General features: G+C 35.6%; 1 protein-coding gene across 1 annotated transcript in view; it reads right to left on the bottom strand.

Annotated features, from left to right (window-relative positions):
- The window catches only part of MEGF9 (multiple EGF like domains 9), a 122,212-nt gene that overhangs the window by 15,344 nt on the left and 79,674 nt on the right, over nt 1-27,194 (bottom strand). Inside the window, exon 3 of the mRNA XM_069073809.1 lies at nt 6,356-6,495. Coding sequence (XP_068929910.1) covers nt 6,356-6,495 — 140 coding nt within the window. The remainder of the gene's footprint in view (nt 1-6,355; nt 6,496-27,194) is intronic.

The raw sequence follows: 27,194 nt of genomic DNA, 5'->3' as shown, positions 1-27,194 counted from the left end.
TTCACAGAACAAATCCCCTTAATAAAAGGATTTGCTCTGTAAGAGTTGGACTCAGTCAAAAGGCTGTACCCAAGGACACAAAAGGCCACATGTGACCTTGAGGTCACAGGTTTCCTACCCCTGATTTGAACCTAGGTCCTTCTTAACTTTTTTAGTAAAAGGACAATCTATGATATTTTCAATTCCGTCATGAATATATGTAACAATTAGAGACTAATACAAGAGTATACTCATATATGTTGAATAGTGTAAAACAGAAAGTAAATACTTCTATGGATTTGTTCTGTGAAGTTTGGATGCAGTCAAAGGGCTGTACTTGAGGACCTAGCAGGCCACATGTAGCCTCAAGGCCACAGGTTCCTCACTCCTGATTCTAGTCTAATCTCCTCATCTTTACAGATGAGGAAACAGACTTAAAGAGGTAAGTTCATTTATTCAGAACACACAATTCATTAGTAGGAAAGCTGGAACCACAGCACTCATCTAAGTACTATTCCATCCAAAGAGTTTTTTCATTTGCAATAGCTTATTATCTATGGGGGAAATAGCATAGCAAGGCTAACCGGATTCAATTTTTTTCCCTGAAACCATGTGAATATCAAAATTTTAGGAACCACTCAGTGTGACAACAAAGCATATTTAAAAATATGGGTGGCCAGGTAGCTCAGCAAGTAAGAGCACTGGCCCCAGAGTTGGGATGACCTGAGATCGAATCCGGGCTCAGACACTTAGCACCCACCCAGAAACACCTGGCCGTGTAACCTTGAGCAAATTACTTAACCCCAATTGCTTTTAAAACAAACAAAAAGAAACCTTAATTGGTTCCATTCTCCCCACTGAACCTAGCACTCCTTACTCATAAGTCTGAATGTTCAATGAGGTACATTAACTATTTCAAGTCATAAATGTGTCAATGGATATAGTTCCCAAAATTGTCCATTTGTGATATGAAAAAGTTAATGTGTTTCCTGGAAATTCAATCTACTACCATGGAATAATGCAAGTTAAGTCTAGAGAGAATCTAGTTCCTTGAATAAAGGCATTGTTGGTTTTAGGAAGCCCAAAGAGAATAATTAATTCTCAGTAATTCTCACTAATTGAATGGAAGGCTGGTATGAATTACTGGCAAATTTAATTTGGAGAGAAATGTTGTCTTAATTTTAAGTAAGCTTCTGACATCTTCTGGAGAACTGTGTCCAGTGGAGTTATGTTTTAGGAAGCATATTAGCAAATTAGGATACAGGCCCTAAAAATTGCGACCAGGATAGTGAGGGGACTGGAAACCAGATCAAGTGAGAATCAATTAAGGGAGAATCAAAACTGAAGAATGACTTATACATAGGCATATTTCCTTTTCTTTTTAAAAATATACATTAAAAGATTATAGCAAAAAGGAATGACATGTTCTGCTTGATCCAGAGGGTAAAACAAGGACCAATTGCTGGAATTACAAGGAGGTAAATTTTGCCAATGTCCATAATTCTGAAAAATGTCTTGGGAGAGAGAGTCTACTTCTACTGCAGATGTTCAAGAGAAGACAACTTCTACTGCTGCTAAGATTCATCCTCCAGGCAGGAGAGGGGCAGCATGGAGAAAGTACAATGGATTCCAAGACAACTCTCTGGATCTCAGTTTACTACTCTGAAATATGAAGGGGGCTGACTGTTTGATTTATAGGTCCATTTAAAACAAATTTATGATTCTAACTATTAGAGGTACCTCAAATTGCTAACAAAGTTTTACCAAGCAGAAATTCCTGGAAAACACCTACTTTATTTCTATGTCTCATGTATTATTAATTAGTAACTATTGTGTGAATTCTCTTATATGCAAATGGATATAGCTTGATGAGTTTATTTTAAGTTTGTGAGCATTCCTTTAGAAGTATGTTTGTGTAATTAATATAATGGTAGGTTATATTTCCTGTTAAATAGCAAACAAAAGTTTCATAATAGCCAGTTCACGGTAAACTCAAGGCCAGCTCACTCAAGAATCTGTGATAGAAGAAGCAAGGGAAAGCTGGGCATAGTGTAACACTTGCTCTAGATTTTGAAAGTCTATTTTAAAAAATTTAGTAATAGCATCCTATGGCCTAAAATCTGATAGGGGAAGTTGATTCAAGAAATGTAGGAAGTTTTCAATTGCTATATTTTATTGAAATAAATACAAATGAATCTGATGAGGATTAAAGGAGGAACTCTCTAAAAAGACTCAAGTCTTAGTCCTTTAGTCAGGGAACTAATAAATCAACTTTGATATTAAAGACATGTAAAAGATGGAAGCAAGGCCAAGTTAAAACAAGTAGGACACGTTCCTCTAAGTGCAATAGCTCAGAATGAACTGAAGTTTGTGAATTGCTGAAAATCACTAAAAAGGCTTTTAAAGCTACACTAGCAGCTAGTAGTTTAAAAATTATTTTGAAGCTCTTTATTTTTTACAACACACTCAATTTCTGGAAATACCTCTTCTTTCCTTCTCCAGATTGAACAGTTAACTTGTAACAAAGAAAAACCAATTAAGTCAAGGTGAACCAGTTTCAAACCCCTTTGAATCCACCAAAAAAAGGCTGCTGGCTCCTCTGAGTGGATAGGATAATGATAGTAAATCCAAAGGCAGAACTACTTAACTCTTAGTTTGTTTGTTTTTTGTTTTTTACCAAAAAGAATTTTCTTCAGACTGGGGATAGAACAAAAGTTATTAGTAAAGAATTAAAACTCAAAATAAGTTGAGGGGAGGAGGGGGGAAGGAGATAATTGTGTCTCCTTGAAAAAACAAAGGCTCCCAGATGTCTTAATGAGTTTAAGTCACCAGGTCCAGACAACTTAGATCCTAGGGTTATGAAACAATTGATAGAAGTGACTTGTAAATTAATATCAGTTATCTCTAAAGAATTATGCAGAATGACAAGATTGGAAATAGTCAAGTATTCTGATTTTCCAAAAAGGAAAAAGTGAATTTTTTTAAATTAATTTTTTGCTATATTTTGATGCAGCAGATGTATCTCAACAAACACACATCATACACACCTCCTCCCCATCCCTACACTAGTCATACACATAGCATAGTGCCCCTAAATATGAGCCAAACAGGCAAAGCCATCTAAATTAAAATGGGTTTCACTTCATATCTACCAGTCATTTCTCTACCCTGGGTTTAGTTTGTCTGGCTCTAGAGATCTGAATTTATTAAGGCAGCCAGATAGTCTACTACCAATTCCTTCCTCATTCATATAGAGTTTAAACTCCTAATTTTTCAGTTTTGTACTTTATTGTTTGCTAACAAAAGGGAAGCTTGCGTACCTTAACTTTAATAATTTGGTGCCAATGTTGCCAACTGTACTTATATTTAGTTTGGGGCTTTTCATTCTTTATTTATACTCCTGTAATCATTGTATATATATTCATCTGAAGACAGTGAATTCCATAACATAAACCAATGGCTTTAACTTCAAGTCCTTGCAAAATTATGCAATGTACTATTATTTTTTTTAAAAGATTTGATTGGTATTTTGATTTTTACATCTCCTTCATTTCCTAATACATTCTTCCCTATTCCCCACCCAGATGCTATCTCTCCCTCCCAGCTTTGTGTCATATGCAAATTTGATAAGTATGCATATATTCAAGTTGCTAATAAAATTTTTTTTTCTCTAGAAGTTCACTAATCATTCGTTTAATAATATGTCCTAGAATTTTTGCCAGGAATCAAAGTCAAACTCATTGGCCTCTACTTGCAGACTCCATTTTCCTCCATCTTAAAAAAAAATTGGTAGAGTATTTGCTCTTTTAAGACCTTTCACATGTGCCATCATATTTCTAAGATCATTCACAATAATTCTGCAATTATATCTGCCATTCTTTTTTTTTTTTTCAATTCTGGAGGAATCTAATAACTCCTTTTCCTCTTCTTTTACTTTTTAAATTGTTTTTTTATCTATAATCATGCCTCCGATTTAACAAGTGAATATTGTTAAGACAGGTAAGATAAAATGGGACATGTGAAAGTGCTGTGAGTTCTTAGGGGGGTAACACTAGGTAAGTTCAAGATTGCAAATTTCTTTCCCCTCTGCTTTTTAGCCTAACATTGAAGGTTAATATGTTAATATGGCTATTGGCCACCAGGGGGCAGCCACAGCACATCAGTGATAGAAAAACTACATTAAAAAAATAAACAAATTTTAAGTAAAGCTGGCAGTGTTGGGGAAAGTACTAATTTTCCTTCATCTCTACCTCTCAGGAATTCTCTAATATGACCCAGAATGTACAGGATTCACCTGATATTTGTAGGAAAAACAAATTCCTGTTCCTCTAGTTGTGGTATCTGATAGAACAAAGCAGGGAATTTTGCAAGTAATTTCACATTGGAGGAACCTGCCATTTTGTTCATGATCTCTACAATATTGTCAGAATATAACCTTTAATAAACTGTAAAAGTTATTAAAAGGGAAAAAACCTTCAGTCTGTAATCTAATTCCTAAAAGTTTCTCAAAATTAACTTAAAAAAGGTTCCCTAGAAGGTTCACAAAATTAACTTAAATTAACTCAGTGATACACCCATTCCTTTCTTTACTCCTGGTTACAAAAGCATAGAATGTTAGAGCTGGAGGAGATATAGAACATGGAGTAGAATAAACTTTGAAGCAGGGAATGTTAGGATTAGCCTGTAAAATGTACATATAATATACATGATATACATATATAATATACACATATAACCAGCTATAATCTAGTTGAGAAGTATTATAAATTAATTCACTGATTCAGATACTTGCTTTAAAAGGATACTTTCTAAAAAAACTTATACTCAGCACAAGAAATAAATGGTAAATTGCCTTAAGAACGATGCAATGTTTTACTCAGTCTTAATAAATAAGGTTAAGGAATAAAAGGAAAGGATCACTATATATATATATGTGTGTGTGTGTGTATATGTATATATGTGTATGTATATATATATACTTACATTTGTGAATTCTTCCCAAAATAAAAGCTATATTTTCCCTCCACAATAATTTTATGTATATTTACTAACCTGTTCCCCCAATTTGACTTATAGTAATGGGACAGAGGGCAACAGCTAAGGGATAGGGATCCTCAGAGATAATGATTTAATCTAAAAGACCGAGATACAACCCTGCAACAAAGTAAGTATAACCTGTGTTAACTACCCAGAAGACACTAGGTAAGTACATGGTTTTAATCATACAGTTGGTAATACTTTTTAAATTTTTGACAGGTCTTTTTAATAAAAAAAAAAAAGGTCAATTATTTTAGACATACTACTATTAATCATCACAATATTCCTGTGGTAGTTATATGTATTATTATAAGTGTTATTTTAATTAATAGAGATGAGATGTAAAAGGACTAAATGAAAAAAGTTGACAAAGAGAAAAGAATCTAACTCTTGGTCCTTGTTAGCATATTCATCCACAAATTTTTACTGAGCACTTACAGAATACATGAGAAGCAGTTTGGTGCAGTGGATAGAGAGCTAGCCTTGAAGTCAGGAAGCTTTGGGGTCAAGCCCCACCTCTGACACACACTGGTTGTGTAATCCTGGGCAAGTCGCTAAATCTCTCAGGATGACCCTGGGCAAGTCACTCAATCCCTCAGTGTACCCCTGGGCAAGTCACTAAATCTCTCAGTATGACCCTGGACAAGTAACTTAATGCCTCGGTGTGACTCTGGGTGTGTGACCCTGGGCAAGTTGCTCAGTCCCTTAGTGCTCCTAGACAACTTATATATTATAAATTAAATTTATATATTATTATATTATATATATATTATATATATATTATTATATATATATAAACTTATATATTATAAATTAAAATTATAAATTGTAGAACAGTTGCAGATGTGCATTGGTAGAGTTACCTAACAAGTGAAATGAGATCTCTACCCCATCCTCTTCCAATATTTAGATGGTGCCCGAAGATCATAACAATGAAATAAGAGTAGGTCAAATAACCTCTTCTATCCTTAGGGTAAAGCTAGCCCAGGAATCATGTAGGTCAAAGCTAGTAACAGTCAATACTATTTAAGCGTCTCCTATATATAAGGTGCTAAGCACTTTAGAGGGAAAGAGATGAAGTATAAGACAGTCCTATCTCACTGCTCTCTGACCTAACTCCCCACTATAATCTAGTCGAGAAGAAATATTATGAATGAATTCATTGAGTGAGTTATTAAATACTTATTAAGTGCAAAGGCCTGTGATAGATGCTATGAATACAAATATGAAAAAATGCCACATTTCTTACCCTCAAGGAGCTTATAATCTAGTTGCATGGAGAGCAAGGGACAAAAGGCTAAGTACTAAGATCACACCTTGGAGTAAAGATATGCTTTACCTGAGAAGGGATCACAAGTGACAGACTGATTATTGCACTGGCAGGGCAGACAGCCATTCTCACTGAAGTCATAATAGCCATCTTGGCAGTGGTCACATTTGGAACCTCCAACACCCACTTTACACTGGCATTTCCCAGAGCTGCAAAGAAAAACAGGAAAATTAAACAAAAGCTAAATCATCTCAATTCTTTTTTTTTTTTTTTACTGCTAAACAAACCATACCAGAAAACCTCACTATTGGAAACAAATTTAACTAGGAGCATTAGGAGTGATTTTCATGAATTGGGAATGTAGAAGCCCTGTGACTAAACACATTCAGCTATTCTAGTGTGCTGATCCCAATCATTTCTGACACCTTCATCCTCTGCATTCCAGGGTAGCTTAAAATGAATGTTCATGAAACACAAGGTCTCTACTTTCCAGAAACATTCTTGTTTACCAAGCTCTATGTTCTTGATAAGTAACCATCTATTTCCTGGATCATCCTATATTCCACTAGAATTTGCTCTTCAGGATATGGAGAAATTAAAAGATGCATCACTTATTATTCATTCTATTTCACATCTGACAAGAGAGAATGAAGACAAACATATGTAAGTATGACTTTAAGGCAAAAGCACACTATAAATATGAATTTGTTATTACTGTTATATATGTAGAATTAATTAATAATCACTCATATCTATCAAGGGTTTCACAGTTTACAAGATTTTATTGCTCAAAACACACAGGTTTCCATTATTGCATTCAGAGAAGAGGGACATATGGCACAAAAGAGTTGCACTCCCTCCATGCAGTGGTAGAGTGGGCTACTATGACCTTCCCCTTTGACTGGGGCTGACTACAGGCTCTTGGACCTTTCAGGAGATTCCCCCACTAAAGGGCCCACATAGATAAGGCAATGTAACTATTCTCAAGTGGCCAGGCTATGTTTTAACCCATTTCATTTGTAGAGCATTCAAATTGACTTCATGCATACATTCATTCATTCACATTCAACAAATATTTATTAAGATCCTACCATGTACAGAGTCTTGTGCTAGACTTTGTCAGAGATATAAAGGTTACATAAAATATAGGTCCTCCCCTTATGGAATTATATATATCTAGTTGGGGAACAGCACTTAAGCATAGATAATTATAATATATAATACATGATAAGTACATTAGAGAGGAATTAAAGTACTTTGTGAGGTCTGAAGGAAAAGGTCATTAACAAGGTGGCAGGAGAGAGAGAGAGAGATTAGGGAAGGCTTCCTAAAGAAGGCAGCATTTGAAATCAGAATATAGGGAGTCATCCAACTTTGCTGGTTCAAAAATTCCTGACAGCTTTAGCCAAATAGCATTCTGTAAAACTACCAACACAACAGTTATATATATATATATATATATATGTATCAGTCTGCTTTGTGGAATAGATATTAAGACTCTTACAGGAGGCCTTTAGGAATAGGAAAACATTCAATTAGTGCCAGAAACAGCTAGCAAACTGTGGCTCTCAAGTATAGAAAAAAATCATCTCTTCACATAGATCAGAAAAAATGCTGAAGGCACATCTCTTTTGTTACAAACATCAAGAACATTTTATCAAAGGAGCCTTCAGGATGATTAAAAGAGTACTGGAGAAATGTTTTTTGACTGACAAAAACCTGACAGAAGACAAATACAAAAAATTACTTTCTGGAACTGTCATATCTATTAAAAAGAAATAAATTGGCTGTCATGTCTCTAGTCCTTTGAGTACAATGAAGCTGTTCTTTCATGTTGGCTCACACACCAACATGTGTGGACACTCCATGACCAATACTCCATATAAACAAATGGTCACTGCTACTCTGTCTCTGCATCCAATACCCCTCCTTAACTGCTACTGAAAAATGGGCTTGGCCCCCTGTCCAGTCTCTATTCCCACCTCCAGGATTTCAGGTATCACAGCCCCCAGACCTCAACAACAAATGCTGATGGAATTAGTCTGCTATGTTGTCATGAGATCTGCCTAATCCTCAGTCCTTAACTTTTTTTGCTTCCCTTAGGATGTAGAAAAGTTAAATATTTGGGCTTTGGGCTCAAAGGGTTCAGAAGGACTTATAAGGGCTTTCATAGGAATAGGCTTCTCATAGGTTTATGAGACGTTCAGTCACACTTCGAAGAGACACAGGATTTTGACACACAGAGAAAAATAATGAAAAAGACAAAACAGTAACTGATGCTTATGTGGCAAAGGGAGGCAGTGTCACATAGTGGATGGAGAGCTGACCTCGAAGCCCTCACAAGAAGACCTGGCTATGAAGTTCAGATCCTGTGGCTTCAGGTCCTGACACACACTGGCTATATGGACACAGGCAAGTTATAGAACCTCTCCATGCTCTGGGCAACTCAGAAAAGGTGCTGACGTGAATTAGCAGAAGAACTCTCTCACCAGAAGCTCCCTACATTGATGAAACCACAAGTTCATTTTGTATCTGGATTTGTTTAGCACTTTCAAGTTTGCAAAGAGCTTTACATACTATATGCACTATTTCAGTTATATCATGGATTAAACAGCCCTTTGTGAACCGAGAAGCTATCCAGCAATCAACTTACAATCAATATGTTGGAACAAACTTTCAAAAGTTGGAAGCAATATGCACTGAAACTACTCTTTCCCTAAGGAAATCTTTTATATCTTATCACTGATCAACTTTGGTAGAAAAATGTCTTTTATCTATTCGTGCCTACTCTCTCAAAATAGCTTTGGACACAACATAGTACATTCAGTTAGAGGATAGAGTAAATGTGCAGCTTTGATGTGTGTATTATGGGCATCAAGAGGCAGTGTCATAGTGGACAGAGAATTATGCTTGAAGCCAGGAAGATTTGGGTTTAAGTGCCACCTCAGACACTAGCTATGTGACCCTGAGTTCAGTGCTTTAGGCAACTCTTAGGCTAAATTGCAGAGAAGGTGCCAAGCTGCCTTAGTAGAGAGTGTTTTTTAACCCAGAAGATCTCAGTGCTGATGATATCACAGGTCACATCTCCAAACTTATCTACTATGGGCGTCATTCTCCTGAAAGTGAATGAAATAAGACACAGCTTCCTCCTCTGTAAAACGAGGGAATTAAGCTATTAAAGAATCACAGTTATCTCGGGACCTTAAGTGATTCTCTAGTCACAAGTAACATAGATAGAACTAACCTATACCTCTTCTTTTAAAAGTAGTCACTTAGCTTTTCAAGACCTCTAATGATGCAGAGTTCACTGTCTCCCAAGGCTGCTAGTTTCACTTTCAAATAGCTCCATTAGGATGTTTTATTTACATTGAGCCTAATTCTGCCTTTTCATAATTCCCACCACAGTTCTTAGTTTGACCTCTGGGACCAGGCAGACAAGTCTAATCCCTTTGCTACAAGACAACCTTCCAAATACTTGAATTTAGTTATCACGTCACACCTAAGTCATGTATTCTATTGTCTAAAATCGCCTACCCTGTCAACTGATCCCCATATGGTATGGGGTTTAGTACACTCAGCATCATGTTCACCCTGTTCTGGCTGTGTTCCAATTTCCTTACTAAAATATGATACCAAAAATTATATCATGTTAGCTGTAGTAGACTACAACCTTCTTTGTTGAAGACACCATGTCTCTGTTTCTGCAGTACAAAATAAGTGTAAGTTGTTTTTCTTACTCTGGGTTCTGCTAATGCCTAGCACTTTAACAAGTCACTCTACCTTTGCTGGGCTCAGTTTCTTCCTCTAAAAACAGTGAGACTAGATGACCGGTAGGGTTCCTTTCAGAAAGTTCTAACAGTCTATGAATACTGAGGTCCTTTCCAACTTGAGCATTCTATTATACTATACCTAAATCCTTAGCATGCCTATTTCATGGTTCTATAAGTATGATCTTAGTTGAATTTTTCCTTTTGCCATTAAAAGTTTTCTCCAAGCTACCTTTTAATATTGAAGTGAACATTTTAAAAATTATTTGACTCTTATCAAGATAGTTGTTAGAAGCCATCTTTGATATTATGGAATGTTCTTTCAGAACATGAAGAATTTCAGTCAATAGATGGATTCCCTCTAAATATGTTTTAGACTACTTACTCTCAAAGGAGCAAAGAATGTTTAGTACAAAGACCCAATGTTTTCAACGATAAAGCTACCCTTTTTTTTCAACTAAAGAAGCTTTGCTGATTGCATAATGATTTATAAAGTATGTGTTGTGCTAGTGGAAAGGGCAATATTAAAAGCAGATCTGACAACAAAATGTCAAATCATGGGATTAAATTCCCTTTTTAGGGGAAAGCAAGGCTCTGAAGAAAAAATATTTTGTATAAAATCACAGGAGCAAGGATATGAAATTTAATACTTGCTAATAATCTTTGATTTTGTGTACTTCCCTAAATACCAAAGTTGCTTAGAATTTGTGTCCCATGCACAGATATATTATCTTGAATATGGTTAAAGTAAGGGATATTTGTAGAGAGGATCTGTGCTTCAAAAATTATGAAATATCAGAGCTTAAAGAGACTTTACAGCATAGAATTTTAGAGTAAGAAAGAAACTCAGAGATTATCTACTTTAAACTCATTACCTAACTTAGAAAAGAAAAAACAGAGGACCAAAACCAAAATGGTTTGCCCTCATTAATAGAGAAAGGTAGTAGCAAAGCTTTACAAAGCACTTCATAATTCACAATGCACTTTTTTTCACAGTAGCTGTACAAGGTTAATAATACTACAAATATTATCCCCAACATAGAGAAGATGGAATAAGGCTAAGTTCACTTTGACAGCCATTTAAATAAGAAACATGAAACGATCCTATGGAAACAATTTAAGTGATTGTTCTAATAAAAACACCACAAGTATTGTGCTATTAAGAATATTTTCTATCTTTTTGATTATATTAATCAGGATTCTTAAATCATCTTAGAGAACCAACACTTAGAATCAAAGCATTCTATATTCGAGAACTCAAAGGGCTTAGAAATCACAGAAAACAGAGTTAAAGCTTAAAAAAATGCATTTTATAATTTTACAAATAAGGTAACTAAGGCCCAGAGAGAAGTAAAGTGCATTGGATGACACAACTAATAAGTTGCAAAGGTAGGGTCTGAATTAATGTTTTCTGACCAGGGTTCTTCCAAGCTATCAAAACTGGATAATCTGTAAGATTCCTTCCAATACTAACTATCTATGACTGTGGAAAGCCAAACAAAGAATCTGAATTATCCTAACATAGAATAATTAGCTCCCAAATAATCGAGACTATATAAAGTGAATTCATTCTATGATTTTTCAATGATTCAGTGATAAAGATTTTTTTTTTTACATCTATACACACATGAAACAAGTAGCCAAAATCATATAAGCTAGTCATTAAGTCATAGCCAGGGCAGCATCCAAAGAACAGATTCTATCTCAAATCTTTTTTGTTTCTCACTCTCAATTTTCTAAATTTCTGGCTTTTCATCAAAATCCAGTTCAATCCTTCCTCTCCAAGTATTAAACTGTAGGTCTTTTATTTCAAGCTTGTGGATTTTTATGAGCACAATTGGTCTGTTAACAGGACTTTTTTTGTGGCTTCATTGCATTTATATCACTGACCTTTGCCTCGAGGAGTGTTCAACAGTCTCTAATAGAGGCAGACCATGAAAGGGGGCGTTGTAAAGGCTTTATTCCATAAAAGAAGTGACCACAGGCAAAGCTTTCTATTTGCTGAGTGATTTAATTCTTACACATGCAGAACTTGGCCCCGAGCCATGAGTAACATGTTGAGAAAGCACTACCAGTGCAGCTTTACAACGAACAGTCCTCACTTTCTCCCCCACCCCTTCTCCTGACCAAGCTCCTTAAAAAAAAAGAAAAGAATCCTTTTCCTGTTATTTTAAATCTACCCAGGAAAAAAAATGAAGGGTGGTATCCAGACTGTTCAACTAGTTCATCAGCCTCTGTGTGTGTTTTTCCCTTTCTAGGCAGCTGTTGAAAAGGGTAGGCTCTCAAAGGAGAGGGATGCCCACTCAAATCAATCGGTTGAGTGCCTAGGGCAGAATTACAAAGGGAATACCCATCTGTGGAAATGGAACTCTGACTGTATTATGATTAAGAAAGTGACTGCCAACTAGGGTAGGTAGTAACTAACGTTTTTTTTTAAACCGAACATCAATACAAATGAGCTTGTTTCAGCTTACCCTCTTGGGCAGTGGGTTTTCTAAAATCTTCCTCAGAAGCATTAAGAAAGCTTTAGGAAGATGAAAAGAACATGAGACTATCAGTCAACATATCTAGTTACTAGTTCCAGTTCTGTCAATCACTGTGTGACCCTGGGTCAATCTTTGAGCTACTTTCTTCAACTATAAAATTAAGAAACTGGGCTGGATGCTCTGTAAGGTTCCTTCCAGCTATAATGTCCTCTGTTCTAGGGTTCAATCCAGCTCAAATACTCTGCGGTGTAGAAGGCTAGTAATCCTACTAAGCACTCTGTAATTTTAGTAATATTAGTTTGCAAGGACTTGAGATGACTGATTCCTTCTTGTTATGTTACCGTTAAGCAAAACCAAAATTTGAAGTTAAATACATTATTTTTATTTTATATCTTTATTAAATAATATAATTTATTAAATTATAAGTTTAATATCTTCATTAAATACAATATTCTTGTTGTACAGGTCTTTAGGCAAACCTCTGATATATTTGGGAGCATTTGCTGATGGATTTTTTTCATATAAGTTTATTTTGTGATTCTATTTCCAAATGATCAATGCTTACTATAACCAGAACCAGTTTTGATGAAATACCAACTGAACATCAGGATTGTTTTAGAGTTATCTTTTTCCACTCTTCTCAAAGGCTCTATCTCTAAAGGCAGAAATTCCAAATTTCAGTTAGAGAAGAAGTGAAAAATCTTAGCAAGGAACCTGATGATTATCCTGGGTGTGTAGGGAACATCATTACTAAAAGCCAAATTACTGAGCTTTGAATAAGCAATCTAGAAAAGGTGGGAAGGGAGAAAGACAAACATTCATCAAATATCTTCTTGTGCCAGATACTATGCTAAGTGCTTAACCAATATTTTATCCTCACAAAAGCTCTGTGAAGTAGATGTTATTATTATCCTCATCTTATAGTTGAGAGAAGTGAGGCAGACAGAGGTTATGTGACTTGCTCAGGTTCACAGTTATTCCCCAACATAATACTATACTTACAAATCTATCCACAACACCACCTAGTTACCCATTCTTTATTTCCAGAAGACATCTGGTAATAGAGAATAGATTTTTGGTATAAACTGAAGGCAAGAAGTAAATACTATCTTGAAATCCTTCTTATTTAAGCTCATTAAATTAATAAGCATGAGGATGAGGATGTTTCTCTGGTACAATCCACTTACAGATTTGGAAAACTGAAGCGTGGAGAAAAGGAAATAACTAGTCCAAGGTCTCACTGAGAGCTGGGACTAGAATGAAAATCTCAACACCCAGTCCAGTATTCTATCTCACTATTTTCACTTTGTTATTGAAATAACAATGAAATTGTATTTGGAGAAAAAAAACCCAATGCCTTGTATTAGTCAGCACTTTACTGCCTGCCTAGGTTCAACATTTACCTTTGATGGGAGCTTATTACATAATTAAAAATAAATTATCAGGTGAACTTAAAAGTGTTAATGTAATAGGCCTTGTATCAGCACTTTATTCTTCAAATGTTGCTCACAGACTACAGTTTGCTTGTCAACACTGACCAATAAAAGATAAACCTGTCCCTTGAGAGGTATAGCTGACAGTCCATTAGTTCAATCATGATGAAATACTACAAGTTTTGCTCAACTGTTATATAAAAATGGGCACTGTCTTTCATTATATACATCTATAGATTTTTTCAGTTTATGATTTTAGATGTCAACTTCAGGGCACTTGCAGTACATGACAGAAGAATCTGTCAAAAGCAAGTCCTGTTTCAGTATCTGAAAATATATTTTGTAGCATGAGCAGTGGAGCAAAAACTAAGAAATGACTAGAGAAAAGACAAGGATGTAATAGAGAGGAAAGGAACAGAGAGGAAAGAGAGAAGAGGGAGAAAGGTGAAGAAAGAAAGGATTTTTATATAGTTTATATGAAATGCAAGACAGGAGGCCATTGTGGCTTGGAAAATTTGGAAGAAGCGTATGAAAAACTCACAATAGAGATAAACTGTCAAAATGTGTCAAACAAGATAATGAATATAAAACGCTTGGAAAATTATAATATTTTATAAATGTGAGCTGTAACCAATCCCCAAAATACAGTCATTAATTTTTTTAATCATGTCACCTTGGGTATATATATCACTTCTTTTGATCCATAGAATAAGTGACTAGATAATAACTAAAGTCCTTTCCAGATCTAAATTCTCTAAGTCATCTAACTTCTATGAGCCTGCTTTGATAGTCTCAGAGGTTGCTATTTCATCAATGTGACACTTAGAATCATGGAACCTCAGAGCTGCAAGGGAGGTTACAGGTCATCTCCAACCAAATAATCTTGCCATCTGCCCTGCCACAATGCCATACTTCTCTTTACCTGGACTGGTACCTACACTGGACCTCCAGGACTGTGTCACCAATCCCTGGAGAAGTTAACCCACTGAGCTCTAGAACTCTTGCCCTAAGGCTAAGCTATTTATTTACACCCCACCCCACCCCTCCAACTCCACCCTGAATTTTCATTTCTTATCTAGGAATAGTAATCAAATCAATATCATTATTGTTCTAGAAAAGGCATGTTAACTGACTACTAGACCATGTATCTAACTCACAATCCCTCTGATTTCCCTAGACTCCCCAGAAAGGGAATTTTGCTTCTGGTCACAATTTCTCTATATGGGATATCTTCTCCTTATTAGATTATAAATTCCTCGAGAGCAGGGACTGTCTTATTTTTAAAAATTTTTTATTCTTAGGGCTCAACATGTTTCCTGACCCTTGGTAAGTAACAAATGGCTTCATTTATTACTTCATCCAACAAGCATTATTAAGCACTTACTATATGCTAAGAGCTGGGGATACAAAGAAAAGGAAGAACACGATCCTTGCTTTCAAGGGGCTTACATTCTAATGGTGACCATACACACACACACACACACACATACACACACACATACATACACACATACATACACACATACACACAATACATACACACATACATACACATACACACATACATACATATGTTTCATATATAATGTAACATATATAATACACACAAATGACATATGCAGCCTAAATGAAAAGCAATCCTTTTTTTTTTTTGCTTTTTTTCTGTGTGTGGGGGAAGTTGGGGTTAAGCAACTTGCCCAAGATCACACGGCTAGTAAGTGTTAAGTGTCTGAAGTCTGATTTAAACGCAGGTCCTCCTGACTCCTAGTTGCCCTGATGAAAAGCAATCTTAAAGCAACGAGGGGAGGAGTTTGGGGTGTAAAGAAAGCAAACACATGGCAAGGTCTCCAGCAGGAAGCTGGGAAGCAGAGGTGAGGAGAGAGAACAGCACAGGGAATAGCCAGGGCAAAGGCACCAAGTGTGGAGATGGAGCATTGTGTGTGAAGAACAGCATAGAGGCCACTGTAGCTGTACTACAGGGTGGGCTTGTGTGTGGGAGGGAGTAAAATGGACAAAGATCAGAAAGGTAGAAAGGAGTCATTAACCAATTACCTCTTGGACATTTACCTCAAACTGGATGTCCTGTAGGCATCTCAAACTTAACATGTCTCAAAACAACTCATGATCTTTCCTTCTTTTCAACTTCCTTATTAGTGTCTAGGGCACTACCATTCTCCCAGTCACTGAATCTCCTAACCTTGCTGTCATCCTGGACTCCTCTCTTGCACTCACTCTACATATCTAATATGTTGCGGAGCCTTGTTATTTCTACTTTACAACATCTCTCAGTCAGTCAAACACTTATTAAGTACCTACTATATGCCAGGCACTGTGCTAAGTGCTGAAGATACACAAAGAGACAAAAGACAGTCCCTGCCCTCAAGGAGTTTATAATCTAATGGAGGATAAAACAAGCAAATAAATATGTACAGACAAACTACACACAGGATAAATAGGAAAAATAGCGAAAAGGAACTAGAATTAAGAGGCTTTGAAGAAGGCTTTCTGCAGAAGGTGAGATTTTACTTGGGACTTGAAGGAAGTCAGGTAACTCAAGAGGCAGAGATGAGGAGGGATAGAATTTCAGGGAAAGGGGAATGGCAAAAAGATGGAGTATTTTGTTCATGGAACAACAAAGAGACCAGTGTCACTGGATTGAAAAGTATGTGGCAGGGAGTAGAGGGAAAGAAGACTGAAAAGATGGGGGTGCAGTGGAGTCAATATATGAAGGACTTCAAACATCAAAAAGAGGATTTTATATTTGATCCTAGAGATGAGAGGGAGCCACTGGAGTTTATTGTGTACAGTGGGTGACATGGTCAATCCTGTACTTTAGGAAAATCATTTTGGTAGCTGAATGTAGGATGAACAAGAGTGGGGAGAGATTTGAGGCAGCTAAATTGAAAGTAAGTTATAAAAAGCAGGGATGAGAGTGGGGAAGCTATTGGAGGAGATATATTTATGTATGTGGGAGGTGGGGTATGTGTATATATATATATGTACATGTATATTAATATAAGTAAACACATACATATATACATTATCTATACATATATACATACATATGTGTGTGCCCCATTTTCTTTATTCACATGGACACCATGCTGATGCAGACTTTCGTCATCTCATGCCTGGACAATTGCATGTCCATATGATTGTTCTCCCTAATTCAAGATTGTCCCTACTGCAATCCATCTGTCACTCAGCTAGCAAAATGATCTTCTTCGAGTATAGATCTGACTATGTCATGCCTGCCTGGCCCCACCCCACCACATACATCCATTCAAAAAATTCCAGTAGCTCCCTATTACCTCCAGGATCAAATATAAAATCCTCTGTTTGACTTTTAAAGCCATCACAACTTTCTAGTCTTCTTATATTTCCCCTCCACCGACTCAATGATCTGGTGACACTGGTCTTGCTGCTCCTAGGAAACAAACCCCCTTTTCCTGATTCTGTGCTTTATCACTTGATGTCCCCATGCCTAGAAGGCTTTCCCTCCTCACCTTTACCTCCTGATTATACACTGTATTTCTCTTGTAAAATTGTTTATATGTGTTCTCCCCCATTAGAAGATGAGTCTAGTGTATAGGAAACACTTAATAAATACTTGACTGATAAAAAGTCAGAGGATTTTATATTCAACTTCTGCCTGACATGTGAATCTCTTCTATAATATTGTTGACAAATCGTCACCCAACATCTTCATGAAGTCTTCTAGTCTATTTAATGAAGCAGCCCATTCTACTGTGGGCCAGTTCTAATCATCATGAAGTTTTTTATGCTCAAAATACAGAACTGCAAACTCCTAGCCTGTTTGGGTATCTTTTTTTATCTGCATTTCTGAAGGGAGCCTCTAAAACTGATATTGGTAGGCTCAGGCTAGAACAGAAGGACCCTTGTTCTACAAAGAAAGCCCTGGCTCCCCTACTTCCATTAGAAAATCTAATCAGTGCTCCTTTTTCCAAGGCAGCTGTGTTTTTTCAGTACATGAAATATGTTACCTAGAGGGTGAAGCAGACCAAAACACTGTTGAGCCCTTCTACCTAATTCAGCATCTGAATTGTAACATTGAGGCATTTGACCTTGAGTTTTCCCCTGGTTTCCCATAAAAAGGTATAACTACTTCAGTCCTGTAAGCCTCAAAAATGAAGCTTACAGAACTTGTTTAAAGAGCTATTCATTCCATTACGACCACCAAGTATGGAAGGAACTCATTCTCTGATATGACCATTCTACATGTACTAAAATTTCTCTGACATAATGCTGTCTTCAAAAAAACCAATGGGCTTTTAGGATGTTTCATGATGGCTTAATATTTGAAAAGCACATTAGCTTCTCATGTGAAGCATTTTGGATTTAGAGTCAGGAGACTTGGAGTTCATAGGCCCACTTGTTATGTATGGTATCTTAAAGTTTAAAAGGGCTTTTGGGATTAGGACATGATAGCTATTTTCAAATGCTTGAAGGACTATTGTGTGGAAGAAGACTGGACCTGTTCAGTTTAGCTTCCTAGGGCAGAATTAGGAACAGAGGATTAAAAAAATTAAAAAACAAAACAACTATAGGGAGAATGATTTGGGACCACAAAAGGAAAATATCTGACAATTAGAGCTGTCCAAAAATTAAATAAATTGCCTCAAAGTAGATACTATGCTCTTTGTCACCAAAAGATCTTTAAGACAAGGCTAGACAAGACTGGGACATTACAGAAAAAATTCATGCTGGAGAAATATAAAGAGTGAAATTATATCTGATGTCTGAAGCTGCAAGGCACCCAAGGGAGAGTCAAGAAGCAGCATACACCAGGCCAGTCAAACTACCACTGCCATTTTGGCCAAACTCCACTGATGAAGGCAGCCCAGGATATTGAACCCAAAAACCTTGGGAATCGGCTTCCAATATAGTGCTTGTAGCCACCATTCTGGGAAGCAAATTTTGTACAGATGTAACCTGTCCACTTCTCCCAAAGGTACTAAAGCTACAGCTACTAAAGATCCAGAAAAGAATATTCTTGCCACCAAAGTCTTTGGCACTGTCAAACATTTAGACAAAAGATATGGGTATTTTATTAGTGGAAATCACATTAAAGAGATATTACCATTTGCTTTGCCACTGCACACTAAGTTCCATGGGATCTTTCCATCTGATGCAGCAGAAACCTTTCATATACATTATCTCCATTAGAATGTGAACTCTTTGAGAGTAAGGACTATCATGTTTTTCTATTTGAATCTCCAGTACTTAGCACAGCATTTTCTACAGAGTAAATGCTTAATAAATGCTTCATTCATTCATTCATGTTCCTTCTAACTCAACAATCTATGATTAAGATCCTTAAGCTTTCTGAAACTAGCTCTTAATCAGCAAAACAGGATTAATACCATCCTCTCTTCATGCCTCACAGGCCTGTTGTGTAGCTCAAGTGAGCTAGCAGACAGGATGGTGGGTATGATCTGTACTTTATCCTGTCCTCACAAGGTTTTGATTTCTTTCACAAAATCTCTACATTTTGAAAGTTTCATTCAATATAGCTTAAAGATATTGTAATAAGCATTTGCTTATGGTAATATTCATTCTAAAAAAGTTTTTCTTAAATTCAAACATGCTACCTACCTCCTAAAGGAGGGGGTGATGGACTCAAGGCACAGAATATGAGACATAAATTTTTGACATGACAAATGTATTTGTTTTATTTGGATATGCTTTTTTTTTACACATACATTTAAAGGGATCTGTGTTATGTACAGATAAGTGTGGGCAACAGTTTCATCTGGGATGATGTTCCTGTTTTAATTTGTTGAATTCTCAAGTTGTATTTGTTGTATGGGAATTTGTCATCTGTCGATTTGTAAATGATAGGAAGCTAATAAAAACTAAAATTTATTTGATTCCTACAATAATCCTGTGAGATGGGTGCTAATTTGATCCCTATTTTACAGATAAAGAAAATGAGGCCAAGACAGTTTATGTGATTTGCCCATGATCACATAGCTAATAAGTATTTTAGGCAGAATTTGAACCAATGTCTTACTGACTCTAAGTTTGGTCCTCTATCTATTATATACCTACTCTTTAGGAAGATGTGAAAAAATACCCACAACAAGAACACATGGATTTACAACATGAAAAAAAAAAATACCCAGCAGACTTGACCTAGAAAATACAACTATCTCAATGGCTAATATTGTTGCAAAACCACAGGTAGTTATGCATGATTTTTCATAGAGCATGACACTGTAAAATTAGCAATAATAAACTGAGGACATTGATTTTAACAAACTATTTAAAACCTTCATACTAGATGAGGCATCTGATTTCTTTTTTTCAAAAATATATTTTACTGATGCTTTTAAGCTAAACTGCAATTATTTTACATACCCCTATAAGTAAATCCTCCCTTATAACAAAGAAAAATATTTAAGCAAACACATCTGACACAGTAATATAGTCTGACAATGTATACAATATCCTAAGTAAGTTCTTCACATCTCTCTGGTATGACAGAGGAACTACATCATTCAAGATATTCACTGCTTTTCCCCATTACTCAGGCTTTTCTTTTTTTTTTAGCAATCTTTTCATTTTGTTACAGTCATTGTGTATATTGTTTTCTTGGTTGTTATTTATTTTTTGTTCTACTGCAGTTCAGATGAGTCCACATTTTCTGAATTCCTAATATTTTCATTTCTTCTTTTAAATTAATATTTTCTTTCATACCCATACTATATGTTTTTTTAGCTATGCCCTAATAAATGGGCATACTTTATTTCCAGTTCTTTGCTATCAAGAATGAGGCTTCTTTGAATATTTTGGTATATTTGGGCAAGCCACTTAACCCCATTTCCCTACCTGTACCCCTCCAAAGAAAAAAAAAGGATATTTTGGTATATATCAGATCTATTTTTGTCTTTGACTTAAGGATAGATACCCAGTTGTCAGATTGCTAGGTCAAAAGATAAGGTGCAATTTAACTATTATTCTTTCATAATTACAAGCTAAAATCTAGAATGGTTGGACTACTTCACAGTCTACCAAAAGTGGATGTGTGTATCTTTTTTCCCTATAAATCTTTCAACATCTACTATCTCCATCTGTGACAAGTGACATGATATATGGTGAAACGTTAGAATTGATTTAGTTTGTTTTACTATTATTGTGATTTGGAGTACATTTTCATGTTGTCATTTATAGTCTGAAATTTTTTCTTTCTTTTTTTCTTTTGAAAACTGCTTGTCCACATCCTCTGACCACTTATCTAATGGAGAAGGGCTCTTGGTGTTATGGTTTGTATCATTTTTGTAAGTATTTTAGAAGTCAAACTTTTATTGGTGATGTTCAACATAAATATTTTCCATGCTTTGCTATTTGTCTTCACTGATATTAGTCAAGCAAAAGTTTTTTTTTAATTTATATAGTAAAACATTTTATTCTATCCTTTATGATCTGATTTATCTTTTATTTGATTAAGAATTCTCTCCCCAGTGCAAGGAACAGTTTACCTTAAGATTTATGGAGAATGGAAGAATCTATGGCCAAACAAGAGATAGAGAACATTATGAAATGCAAAATGGATAATTTTGATTACCTGAAATTGAAAAGTTTTTGCACAAAGTCAATGCAACCAGGATTAGGAGGAAAGCAGAAAACTGGGAAAGAATTTTTATAACCAGTGTCTGTGATAAAGCCTCACTTCTAAAGAACTGAGTCAAATTTATAAGAATACAATTCATTCCCCAATTGATAAATGGTCAAAGGATATGAACAGGTGGGTTTCTTTTTTTTTTTTTTTGCTTTTTTTGGAGGGCAATTGGGGTTAAATGACTTGCCCAAGGTCACATGGCTAGTTTTTGTGTTAAGAGTCTGAGGCCAGATTTGAACTCAGGTCCTCCTGATTCCAGGGCTGGTGCTCTATTCACCGTGCCACCTAGCCATCCCACAGGTGGTTTTCAGAGGAAGAAATTAAGGCTATCTATAGTCATAAGAAAAAATGCTCTAAATCACTACTGACTAGAGAAATGCAAATCAAAGCAAGTCTGATATAATACATCACACATATCTGATCGGCTAACATGACAAAACAGGAAAATGAGAAATGCTAGAGAAGATGTCAGAAAACTGGAACACTAATGCATTGCTGGTGGAGTTGTGAATTGATCTAACCATTCTGGAGAGTAATTTGGAACTATACCCAAAAGGCTACAAAATTATGCATACTCTGGCCCAAAAATACCACTTCTAGCTCTGTATCCCAAAAAAGATCATACAAATGGGAAAAGGACCCACATATACAAAAATATTTATAACTCTTTTTCTGGTGGCAAAGAACTGGAAATTGAGGGAATGTCCATAAGTTGGGGAATGGCTGAACAAGTTGTGGTATATGAATGTAATGGAATACTAATGTGCTATGTATAAGAAATGATGAGCAGGTAGACTTCTGAAAAACCTGAGGAGACTCATATGAACTGATGCTGAGTAATGTAAGCAGAAACAAGAGAACATTGTACAGTAATAGTCACATTGTGTGATGATCAACTTTGATAGACTTATCTCTTCTTAGCAATGCAAGGATTTTCCATGACAACTCCATGGAAAATGCTGTCCACATCCTCCAGAAAAAGAACCATGGAGTCTGAATGCAGACTGAAACTTATTATTTGCTCTCTTTTTGGTTTGTTTCTTCTTTCTCAGGGTTTCTCCCATTGGTTTAAATCCTTCTTTACAACATGAGTAATGTTAAAATAGGCTTAATTTAAATGTCCATGTACAGCCTATATCAAATTACATTCCATCTTGGGGTGAGAGGAGGGGGAGAAAACTTGGAACTCAAAATCTTATGGAAGTGAATACTGAAAACTAAAAATAAATAAATTTAATTTAAAAAAAAAAAGAATTCAGGGATGGCTAGGTGGCACAGTGAATAGAGCACCAGCCCTGGAGTCAGGAAGACCTGAGTTCAAATCCGGTCTCAGACACTTGACACACTTACTAGCCATGTGACTTTGAGCAAGTCACAACCCCAATTGCCCTCCAAAAAAAAAGCAAAAAAAAAAAAAAGAATTCTTTCTCTATATGAAAGTCATAGCTGTAAAAGATATCTGATCTTAATCTCTTCTTTTTTATAGTGTATATTATTTTAGTTCACATATCCATTTGGAGCTTATTTAGGCATAGATAGTAAACATTCATAATGGTATACCCCCTTAATTCTCTTGAGGTTTTACACTTTTTGGTGTTTTTTTTTCCCCAAATGGATTTTATTTTGTCCACTCCTAAGCAGTATCTAAAACTTGATGGTATAGCTTTAAATCTACATACATTTGAGGATGATAGAATTATAGACCTAAGAGTTAGAAGGAATCTTACAGAACATCTAATCTAAACTTCCTGATTTTACCAATAAGGAAAATGTAGGCCCAAAGAGGTTAAGTGATTTGCCCAAGGTGGCAGATGGGATTTAAATCTTAGGTCTCTGAGGCAAAACTCAATACTTTTCCTACCATACCAAGCTGCTTCTAGTGGGTATTGTTATTATTGTCACATCGGCATGAACCAACCCTGAAAGGTAAATTGCTCTCCAATTATATCTCTCCTTTTATTTCTGTAAAGAGTATTATTTAGTTTATTATAATTACATATTATAGTATAGTTTATATAAACTTGTATAACTTTATATAAACTTTTGGTAGGCTAACTACAGAGTGTTTATGCATTTTGTAGCTACTTTTAATGGATTTTGGGGGTAGTGTTGCTGGCTTTTATTGGTACTGTATAGAAAGGTTAATGATTTTTGTGGATTTGTTTTTGTATTCAATAATGCTGAAGCTATTAATTATCTTAATTTTATTACTTATTCTCTTGGCTTTTCCAAGTATGCCATTGCATCATCTGTAAACAAGGTTAATTTTGTTTCATCATCGCTCTATGTTTATACCTTTAATTTTGTTCTTGCTTTACTGTTGTAGTTAGCTTTCTAGAATTATGCCAAATCACAGGGATGGGAGGGGTTATCTCTTGCTTTATCCATTTGTATATGGGAGAGTTTTAGTGTTTTTCCACCATCAACAATGCTAGTCCTTAATTTTAAATATATACCATTCATTATATTAAAGAATGACCTTTTCATACCTACACTTTAAGAAGTTTTTTTTATACAAATATATTCTGCATTTTGTCAAAGCCTTTCTCTGTATTTATTGAAATAGCTATTTGGTTTTGTAATCTTTGTTTACATTATTATGGTGACTGTTTTTCTGAAGTTAAACCATCCTTACATCTGTAAAATGAATCCAACTTGATCATTATTTTCCAGAAGTATTTTCTGGATATATTGCTATAGTTATGCTGATGGTATTTTACTTTAAACCTTTGTATCAATATGCAATTTAGTTATTATATAATTCTCGTTCCCTAGTTTGCACTGTATTTTTCTAGTTTGTACATCCTTACTGTAAATGTCTCATAAAAGAAGCTTGGTAGAATGCTTCTTGTTTCTATTATTGAGAATAATTTTGTATCATAGGTATTAATTATTCTTTCTATATTTGACAGAATTAACCTGTAAATCCATCTGGCTGAGACTTCTTCCTCTCTTCAACAATTCTTCTATGGATTTCTTTCTTTTTGAAATTGAGTTAACATCTCTGTCTTTTGTTACTATGGGAATTTTATATATTTCTAGAAACTATCAGTTTCAAGTTTTGTTGCATAAATTGTACATGGTAGCATTTGATAATTCTATTTGCAGGCTCAGTGAATTTATCTTTTTTTTTCCTACTTGGTCAACATAAATTCACAGAGATTAACATTTCACCTAAGGATTGTTTTAGCTGTATCCTCTACTTTCTGGTATGTTGTTTGATATTATCTTTAACATAATTATTTATTCTTTAACTCATTTATTATTCTGGATATTATTTGTCAGCCTCTAGTTTAGATCTGCATCTTTTGTTCATATTTACTTTCCTTATTAATAATATCATTGCATTATGGTCTATAAACAATACATTTATTATATCTTCCCTTTATATTTGTTTATGTTTCCTTTGTGATTTTGGGGGTGGAGGCACTGGGGAAGTGCCAAAAGTCATGGGCTCATAAATTGGGATTCAGTGACTTTCTATAACAATTACCTTGGGGTGAGTTCTTTTATTCTACCTCTTCTTACAACTGCTCTGATTTGTGCATTTAGGGGCTCTTAATTTGTTAATTAATTGCTTTCTTAACAATTCGATGTGGAAGAGGGAGAGCTACCCTAAGAAATCTCTTACTCCATCTTCTCAGGATCCCCATGCAGTTTTCTTTCAATGAATATTAGTGTGATTTGGTAAAAAAAATTTGATCAAATACCTTTCATGGTAAATTTTACAGAAAGAAATATGATACAGTGGAAAAGTCTTTCAATGAAGAGAATCAGGAAACTTGGGTTCTGGTCCTAATTTTGTCACTAATTCATTGCATGACTTTAGAGTTGGTTCTCAAGTTTCATCATCTAAAATGAAGCAGTAAAATTAAGCAATTTTAAAAGTCTCTGCCACCTCTGACATTGTGCTCTAAGAGGCCTTCCAACTCATCCATATGTTGCTAGAAGGAAATACCTGGATCTAGCAACATGTCAAAGAGAAGTCTTAACCAAAAGAATTAAACAAAATCTGGATGTAGGTTTCAGACTACACAACAACAATGATCTAGATACATAGTAATAAATAATAAATATATAGATATATAGAGAGAACTTTATAGCTCACTGTCATTTTATATCATTTGATATGATATCCCTTTGAAGTAGGCAAGCACTTGGACACAAATCTGCATTAGACAAATAAAGATACTGAGTCACAAAGAGAGGAGCCCAAGGTCATAAAATTAACAGGAAGTAGGACTGAAACTCAGATTTAGGTCAACTTCCAGTCCCATGTATTGTCTCCGATACCACACTGCTTCTCATTGCGGAAATAGAAATTACATACTATACAGAAAATAAAGCAGAGGCTTAACACAGCAATGGAGACTACTCCACAGAAGCTTTTTTATATCAAGGAAAAAGCACTAACTTTCTGCAGTTCTAACTTGAAGAAAGCTGCCATATTCATTTTCCTATTATACTCCCAAGATTACTTGGTAGAAGATAGGGTGAGAGGGGTGGCCAGGTGGCTCAGCAAGTAAGAGTACCAGCTCCAGTGTCGGGATGACCTGGGATCGAATCTGGGCTCAGACACGTGGCACCCACCCAGAAATAACTGGCTGTGTAACCTTGAGCAAGTTACTTAACCCCAATTGCTTAAAAAAAAAAAAAAAGAAGATAGGGTAAGTACACTTCATTCCTGACATTCCAATATCTCCTCCTTAGTTGTTCTACCTAGCCTTGCTACCCTGTAGAGACTTCTGCCCTAGGGTCTCACTCTCCTGAATAGTAAATGGTTCTGCCCAGATCATTATTTCAGGAAAAGCCTCAGCTGTGCTTCACTTCACTCCTACCTCTCCACTCATCTCCTCCATAGACACACCAACTGCCTTCATCTCTTCTCTCCATTATTTATAGATGGTGTATCAATCTACTCCTCCAAGGCCCTCATCATCATCTTTGTAATGAGACAGACCAAAGAGCCCCTTCCCTGGTGATCCTTGGGGTGTTGTCTCCCTCACTAGAGACTAAGTTCCTTGAAATTGTCTTTGTTTTCTGAACTTGTGTCCCTAGTGTTCAGCACAGTCCTTGGCAGCATTTAAATGCTTTTTCATTGATTCATTTAAAGAAGCAGGATGAATCAATACTGATACTGAATATTACATTTTAGTAATTTGGATATTTAGGGAAAGAATAATAGATAAAAGTACTAGTTTCAAACAAACAAACCCCAGTCTCTTAGAATAGGCAAGAAGTCTTTGCTAGAATTTTCCAGTAACAAAATTTTATGTTCCAAAATTTGTCTTTAAATATTCTTCACTGTGCCAGGAACAGTTTAATAACCTGAGCTACAGAATAGGTGTCTGCAATATAAAACAGTATAGAAAATTTATTTACAGTACTACAAAAGAATAGAAGTGATGACTCCAATCACAGTGATAGCATGTCAGATCAATGTCAGATCTAAAGAGTTTTCCTTTCCTTCTATTCAGATGGCTATAGCAGATGTCTAGTTAATAACTGGTAGATAGAATGGAAAGGTTATTATGCACAATAAAGGAGAAGGTGCTGAGACAGAATGTATTAAAAGAATAT

Source organism: Petaurus breviceps, unplaced genomic scaffold (assembly GCF_028583685.1).
Source record: "Petaurus breviceps papuanus isolate PSGF00001 unplaced genomic scaffold, PetGlider_PUasm1.0 90879, whole genome shotgun sequence".
Classification (NCBI taxonomy): domain Eukaryota; kingdom Metazoa; phylum Chordata; class Mammalia; order Diprotodontia; family Petauridae; genus Petaurus; species Petaurus breviceps.
The sequence above is the reverse complement of the archived record's forward strand: the minus strand, read 5'-3'. Positions and strand labels throughout refer to the sequence as shown.